Source organism: Colias eurytheme, chromosome 23, assembly GCF_061535395.1.
Source record: "Colias eurytheme isolate Ceu_HAF_F1 chromosome 23, ilColEury1 Martin Lab GWU primary, whole genome shotgun sequence".
Lineage (NCBI taxonomy): Eukaryota > Metazoa > Arthropoda > Insecta > Lepidoptera > Pieridae > Colias > Colias eurytheme.
The window spans coordinates 4,845,384-4,854,089 of record NC_143002.1 but is presented as its reverse complement, the minus strand read 5'-3'; the positions used below and the strand labels follow the sequence as shown (position 1 = coordinate 4,854,089).

At 32.0% G+C, this 8,706-nt stretch overlaps 1 protein-coding gene across 1 annotated transcript; it reads right to left on the bottom strand.

Annotated features, from left to right (window-relative positions):
- Nucleotides 1-2,226: 2,226 nt before the first annotated feature.
- On the bottom strand, nt 2,227-4,117 carry LOC149898274 (2-aminoethanethiol dioxygenase). Its single transcript, XM_090115440.1, has one exon. It carries the CDS (start codon nt 4,115-4,117, stop codon nt 3,248-3,250), a length of 870 nt encoding a protein of 289 aa, XP_089971566.1. The 3' UTR covers nt 2,227-3,247.
- Between the last annotated feature and the right edge of the window lie 4,589 nt (nt 4,118-8,706).

Sequence of the window (8,706 nt, the reverse complement as noted above, 5' to 3'; positions counted from 1 at the left end):
TCTTAACATCTGCATATCAATGCATAAAGACAATTGTGTTCAAATAAATATATCGACAAATTTTTAATTTTTACTAGTCGCTTGAGATTTTAACAGTACAACGTGTAACTAGTCTAAAAATATGCTTCAATTAACGAGAAATTGTTTTTAATTTTACGGTATTTCGTTTTTAGTAAATTACCTTTTTTGCAGGTTAAAATGTTTTGAAATATTATAACTATAAAACAATTAAGTATCTACCTATAAAATCTCACTTTAATAAATAATAAAATATATTAATAATGAACCTATCTATTAACATTTGGAAAGATTTTACGATGGTTGTCGATTAAAATTGCTCACATGTATATGTTCTATATTTAATTATGAATCAGGGGCGTAGCTACCGCCGTATCAGCCGTATCAATTATACGGGGCCCCCGCGCCAAGGGGGCCCCCAACGTGCTTTTTGTGAGAAATCTTTACCCTTCCTAAGGGCCCCCAAACAAATTTTTATACGGGGCCCCACCAAGGCACGCTACGCTTCTGTTATGAATACACATAAAAAGCCATCTATTTCGAATTAATAATATTGAATATTTCACTGTAATATATTATCAGCTCTCTGCACAATAAAATAACATATATTATGTAATATGTACAATATAATAACGTAAAAAGAGATTAATTATATTCTAATAACATAGATTATATAGAAAAACTAATAAATATTATTTAAAGTAAATGAATCAAAAATTAGACTGGTTATATCAATTTATTGTGTTCTTGAATTTGTACCTAAATGTGATTGATTAAATATTGTTTTAATACCTTTTTTAAGAAGTTTATTATATAAATTTAAATAGAGCTCGATTTACGTATATGGAGGTGATGAATCCTATAAATTATATATCGAATTTTCATAAATAAACAGACTAAATATTTTTATCACTTTCATACACTTTATCGAGTGATAATAAACCAATTCCAAAAAGCATTTATTGTGTGTTTTTTTACAAAAAAAATTGTCAACATTTATAAAGATTGGGAGTGTGCTCAAATTTATCAGTCTTATCTTTGATAGTAAAAACGTGATGATTCAGTTGAATCGTGTTTGTAATCACGTAGATATGTTACGATAAGTTTTAAGTGAATTTTTTTTATCGCACCTTGTTATGTTTTTTGCAATGATAAAAAATGCATCTCTAAGTTGTGAGATGGATGTACTTCTGCTTGTGAAAATTTGAATCTATGTGCCTTCACCATTTCATTTACTGTTATGTTAATAAATCATTAATCAATATGTATTGGGTTTTATTTCATCCTAGATCCTTATCATAGATTATAGTAAGCTTTTGCCTTTTCAGTTAACATACTAATTCACGCATAATATTCTCGAAATTTCCAATTTTTTTTTATTTCTGCTGTTCAGATGATATAGCAGTCTAAAGCGCGTCACACACGGTGAAGATACTATAATATTTCATCTTAAGATACTGTTATATTTCATATTACAGTATCTTAACGCATCCGGTATCAGCGTTCGGACCATCATTTTTCTTTTTGTCATTGCGTACTAAGACTCCTGTAGAACCGCCATCCTGTTACAAATGACCCACAAAATTTCGCGTCAAATATTATAGTATCTTCACCGTGTGTGACGCGCTTAAAGCGTATATCGTGATGAAATTAAACAGCTGGAATACTGAATGACCACGCATCAATGGATAAGCCGTTTGAAAGGTTGCTTTACCTGCAGTAGTTTGTCGATCAAAACTGAACGTAAAATATACTGGTATTTTGGTTTAATGCTCTAAGTGTATTTTCGAAAAAATTTAAAAGCACTTAAACTTTATTCATATAAGACATCGATGTTGTTTTAATTTATGAGAAATGAGATAGAAAAAATTAAACTGATTACTACATCATTCATCATCATTCTACATCAATGAACATAGTTTGAATTTCTCTTAGCTTAGGGTATTTTTATGAACTTATACTTATATAAACTAGCGGTCCGCCCCGGCTTCGCTCGTGGTACCTACATGTTTAAACTATCCTATCTCTCAAGTTGGATCGAACAGCACATAGTGTGCGAATTTTATTATAATCGGTTAAGTGGTTTAGGAGTCCATTGAGGACAAACATTGTGACACGAGTTTTATAATATATGTTAAGATAATAAGGTAAAAAATAAAAATAAATCATTCAACAAAAATTAAGATTTAATAACAAGAACACATGAGTACTACAATTAAATGGAACCTTACACTAATTCTCTTATATCAACATTGCAAAATACTTTTATAAATACATCATTTTAAATACAATTTTACAAGAGATCAGGCAATATTTAGTTAAAATGACTGGTTTTTGTGATTGTGTTAACCGATTAAGGAATGTATAATTTGTGATGAAAATTGTTTTGGAATGAGAAAAACGTGCAGTCAATGAGCAATGAAATGTATTTTTGATCACAAGTTACCCTTATAAAAGAAAATGTATATAATTTTATTGCTTTTAATATAAGAAATAAAGTTTAAAAGAAGCCTGTATCATAAAATTTCACCTCTCATTGGCCTTACAGTCACAAGTTTCAAGAAAAAAGTAAAAATAAAATTAATAAAATGCTTGCTTGTAATATTATCTATTATTTTTATAATATTGATTGTTAAAATTTGAAACTTTTTTATTTAAGTAATAGAAATAAAATTTCTTAATCACAATTATTAAATAATTCAACAAAATATTCATATTTTTAGATGTTTCGTCAAAATTATTAATAAAAATTGTAATTCATTATTCAGTCTAATATTTATTAAATAAATTGTATACATAGAAAATAGGTTCATACTCAGTTACTTTTGTCCAATAATTTTATCTACCACCAATTCAAATTTTATTTTTGATTCAAATTATCTAATTTTGGGACAAATAAAACTGAGCATTTGTCCATTTAGGCTTGAATAACAAATAGACTTATCGATGTATCATCTAAAGCTGCCATTGTCAAAAAAGCCTACAAATGTGATTTGGTGTGCTCCCGTATCGCCTACACTATATTAACAGGTAACTTATAAATGTATTGAAACTTCAACTAACACTAAACCCACTTTATAAACCTTGCTGTTCAACAAGGCAGCGGTTAGTGCATAATTTAAATTAAAGGCACAAAAACATTTGAACTAGACGTTTAAATATAGACAAGTTCTCATCGCCTCTTGGTAACTCTGGGATTGTATCCCAGCAAAAATATATTAATTATGAACTATGAAAGATTTGGCCCTAGATAAGGCGCTTGATCACAATAAAAACACTCTGGCACTGTTGTTTCTTGTAGCTCCACTAGACTTGAACTTATTTCATTAGCTACATAATAATATCTACATCTTCTTGGACCGATTCCTTCTACAAATGTATCGTACGGTGGCGCTAAAATGTCGAAAAAAGCCGCTGGTTCATGTAAAGCTTCAATTTCATGGTAATTTGATACAGTTGGGGTTAAAATGCATGTTTGAGAATTGTCTGTGCACACATGATCCTGGGATATTTGCGCAAATAATCTTCTACGTTTGTGCAGACCTTGGGCGAGCCGCGCCGCTTCATGTTTAGCACGAACTTTAAAATCAACTTGACTTACTACTTCTTTTAATGGGAATTCTGAAAAACTTCTTATTCGTACAGCTCCTGATATAACTTTTAACAGTCCGTGCATATGTGGATGGTCGTGTAAGGGCATCTTAAAACCGGGTCTTAATATGAATATACTCATATTAACTTTACCGTTTTGGAACACCTCAATGTATGTGCAGGGAGCCTTGTTGGGCCGACGCCACGTAGCGGGATCTTTGAAAGTATTGTCGAAGCCGAAATCGTCTGCCTTTAATGTATCCATCATAGATTTTAATTTGTTCAAGTTGGTGCTGAAATCATTTTTGAACTTGTCATCGAAAGTACGCAAAGCATGTCGGTATGTTGATATGATGGGTGGTACGTTAACTATTTCCATAGCAGACTTTGCTTCATGCTTATTATCCATATGAAATCTGCAAGTATTAATACACAAGATTTTTTTTCTTTTAATAAAACGAGAAATAAATCGGCACGATAACAAAGCACAACTGTCCGCAAATGTCATTTTTACCTTATCTGAATTGTCAATGTCATGCGATCGGGTTCGTTCAGCAGATTGTGAAAAAAAATTGTAGTTACAAACTACAAAATGTTCGATATGTCACAACTCTATTAATATATCGAAATATGAAAATATTTATCATTTACATTAACAGGATACAAATATCATCAAATAAAACTTTTCATGATAATCTCATTTACAATTTAGTAATTTTCAGTTTAATATCTAGATGGCGTATGTGTCTCACCCGGCAAGCATTTTTTAATGTTTTGGCTTATCCATTAATTATCCACATATTATTATCATAACACTTCTAGAGTTCTAGGAATATAAAATAATATTTGCTTTCGTACGTACATTTCGTCTAATGTCGGTTAACCTTAAGCTGTGTTTGAAGAGTAGATTCATAGAGTAGAAGTAACATGGTAACTTAGTAAGTCAACTCTAAGGTCAACTCTTACTCTGTCAGGCGAATGTTAATATAGGTATAATACCTATAATTACCTCTATAAAACTAGTTTTTACCCGCAACTCTCATTGCTTTCGATTACTAAATCTAAACCGTTCTTGAATCTATCCAAAAAGTGTACAAATCGGTATGTTTGCGCACTTTGACGATCGGATTAGGATTTAGGATAATAACTTTTCATCCATCCCGTCACATCATATTATGAGTATAGGTATTTGCTCTATGTTTCATATCACACTAAAATACCTATATTATAACAAATTCATCGGATAAGATAAGATAGGTACTTAGTTAGGTAGTAGGTACCTATTGAAATGGCGTATTTTTTAATTATTTAGGATTTAATATAATATACGTCTTATTATTAGACACAGGTAATAACAAACCTCATCATTGACACGACCGAATACAATAAAATGGCCGATCTATTTTCCGTAACTCTTAAAAAAACTATCGGGGCGATTAAACGCCCACAAAACCCAATAAAAGACCGTTAAGTAGGCACTGGGAACACGGAGGTTACCTTTAATGTGTGGTCTCTGGAATCAGTCGTCATTAAACACTTAAATAAATAACTCGATCGGTGTAACAGTTAAATCGGTTTTATTATGTTTCCAATGAGTTGCCTTGCTTTATCGTAATTTCGATGTAAACGCGATTGCTACAGATATATTGTTGAGATAAATTTATCGACTTGATGCATTCGAATTTGCTTTTGTTTATCTGTACGGAAGAATACAATAATAGGTTTATTAGATAACTCGTGTCGACTTAGATTATAATGTTATTTACATATTACCGGGATAATAACGTACCTATGTCACCTATGTCTTGATTTTAATAAGTTTTAAATCATTTATAAACTAAATTTCACCGCTTCAGCCTTATTTTTATAAATAATAATTATATTCATAATTCAGTCCTGTTTTTATAAATACATATAAGAATTTCACATATTAGGTTATCTAAGATAACGATTAATTTGTACATACATACATGATACAGCTTATATGAAATTACGTGGTCTTTTCAATAAATTATTAATTTAAACTTAAAAACGTAGACGCACGCAAACGTAAGTCTCTGTAGACGTAGAGTCACAAGACCATAGTAACATAATCTGTGACCAAACTAGCTAGCTATAAGCTACTAGTTACTATTCTGTGTCCAAACGAAGGTGCAAAGATTTTAAGTATTCCTAAATTTAATCTAATATATTATATTATAAAGGCGAAAGTTGTATGGATGTATGGATGTTTGTTACTCTTTCACGTAAAAACTACTGAACCGATTACAATGAAATTTAGCACACATATAGAGGGTAACTTGGATTAACACATAGGATAGTTTTTATCCCGGAAATCCCACGGGAACGGGAACTATGCGGGTTTTCCTTTGCAAACGCGGGCGAAGCCGCGGGCGGAAATCTAGTAATTATATAATTTCATCCGCTGCCAGAAAAAATAAGTGTAGAGAATATCTAGATATAGGTATAAGGTACTATATTATATTATAATAAGACTTTGATCTTATTATCTTCATCATTTATGTATGTAGGTACTAGCTTTCCGCTCGCGGCTTCACCCACGTTGTCTAAAACCTATTAAATTTTATACTAAAACCTTCCTCGAGAATCACTCCATTTTTAATAAAAACGCCTCAAAAACCGTTGCGTAGTTTTAAAGATTTAAGCATACATAGGGACATAGGGATAGGGGGACAGAGATAGCGACTTTGTTTTGTATTGTAGTGATATCTATTTACTACATTATAAAGTTTATATTTTCCTTGAAAATATAATAATTTAGTTGTTTATTCCCCAACACATATATGAATATTTTATAGGGTATAAGTATACATAAGCTTCTCGCTGCATCTTCCATACATGGCTAAGCGCAGCGGAATCGTAAATAAATAAATGTAATGATGTTTTTCCTCGAATCCTAAGGACCAATGAGCTGAAGCTACCGTGTTCTGGCCCACGTCTGTTTGACAGAGCTACGTGGGTGGTCTTCTGGGAAACAGATTTAAGGGAAATCCGATAATTATAATATTATAATGTTTGATTTATTTGATTTGAGCGGATAAGAAGATCCGCAATAAAACTGACTCTCGATTTTTTTGATGAAAATGTGCTTGCGGTGAATAGAATTAACAAAAGAAACTATTTCCTATGTTTCAATTGTCGATTTATGACGTAATAGTAGGTATAAGTTAATACAACTTTTAAAAAAGGTAGCTCAGATAGCTTTTATTTTCAGACGCAAACACTCAAATTCTAAAGCTGTATAGGTACTTTGCTATTCTGTACACTTAGGTATAATAAGTACCTATTTAGAAAGTGTTCGATACCGCGGCTTTGTGACGAGGCAAATTTATTTATTCTCTACGAATAAACTACCTACCATACCATTCTATCAGTTAACTGAATACCAAATATCAGAAAATTTTTTGTCCACGAACTTTTGATTCTCGCATATGCCGTTTTCCTGACTATGTTTTCCTCCACCGTTTGAAGCAGTGGTCATACAAAGTGCCTTATATAATCTATACTTTTATGGGAGACATGCATAGAGTATATATATCATATTGTGTACAAGCTGGCGCATTCTTTTTCTTAATCAGAGCGCATTGTTTACGCATTCAACTGCAGCAAACGCAAACGTGATTCGCGAACCACCATCAAACAAGCTATTATTCCGACTACAAAGCAATGACTACAAATTGTATATCAAAGCGAGAAATAAACATAATCCAACGGTTAATTCTGTATTCAAAGATGTTTTCAAGATTCAAATAAAAAGTTTGTTTAGACTTCTCTTGTCATTTCATATTTCTTGGAATGTTGGATTGTTTTATATTGTGCTGGTTCGCTTTTTAACTAAGTAATTACGGTGTGAAGGGCGCTTGTGCACTACAAGGAAATTTACCGTCCGGCATTCCGATTTTTTACGGTCCGGTGTGGCATGAAAAAACCGATGAAATGCTTGTGCACCTGTCCGTCTTTACTCGGATCAGTGCGATACAGTTCAAGGAAGTTTGGCGGTATAATGCTATCATAAATGATTGTTTTTGCATTTTACAAGAAACGAGTAAAAATATAGAAGGTGAAATATTATATTACTTCGTTATAATAAAAAGTAAAGTTCCGTAAGAGATTTAAAATGCGTGTTTCACTTATTTATTTTAATCGGTGACGAGGAGCTAAATCTATTCCCACTTGAACTTTAACTTACCAACACTTACTTAGATAATAATTATAGGTCAATGCTTGGTCAATGTATATATAAAATAACAATACCGACTTCTCAAATCTCATTGCCAGCTAAAAGAAAGTAAAACAAGAGCTTGCTTTCAATTGGCATATGCAATAAAAAGAGTAAAATCCAAGCAAGTGGGCACTCGAAAACAATTATACCTACAGCGACTCGTAAACTCAAAGAACCATCCGGAATAGGGAAAAGTAAAATGTCGGACAGTAAAATTACGTATAGTGCACAAGCTAGTATTTAGATTAATTGCGTGCCATACCGGACCGTAAAAAATCGGAATGCCGGACCGTAAAATTCCTTGTAGTGGACAAACGCCCTGGTGTGAACGGTTTTCTGTTTAGAATCGTTTGATAGAAGCGTTGAATAAATGCAGATTGCTCCTGTAGCAGTAGATTTTATTAGAAGCCTGCCACAAATAATACCTATATCTAATACTAATACTACCTATACTAGTACGTGCGTAGAAATAACAAGTATCGAATTATATGGAGAAAGTTCAATATACCTAGGTACCCTGCTTGTGTAGTTCTGGATTTAGACGTTTTCTATAATAGCTGTTAAAGTGAGTATCTAAACTAAAATAATAGGAAATCGTACTTGTAAGGAAATCTCACGTTACACATTAATCATTATAAATTGATCTAAAATATTGTGTTATTCCATGTTATTCGAATGTTTTTCGTCTCTACAAATTTTATTCACGACAAATCTCGCAAGTAAACCGGCGATATATAACTAGGTATACTAGTAGGTATAGAATTATCTGTGGTTATACTATCAACTACCCAAGCAATCAGACTTCCTCCGCAAGTCGGTAACGAAACAAACAATAATTAGAGATGAAAGGATAT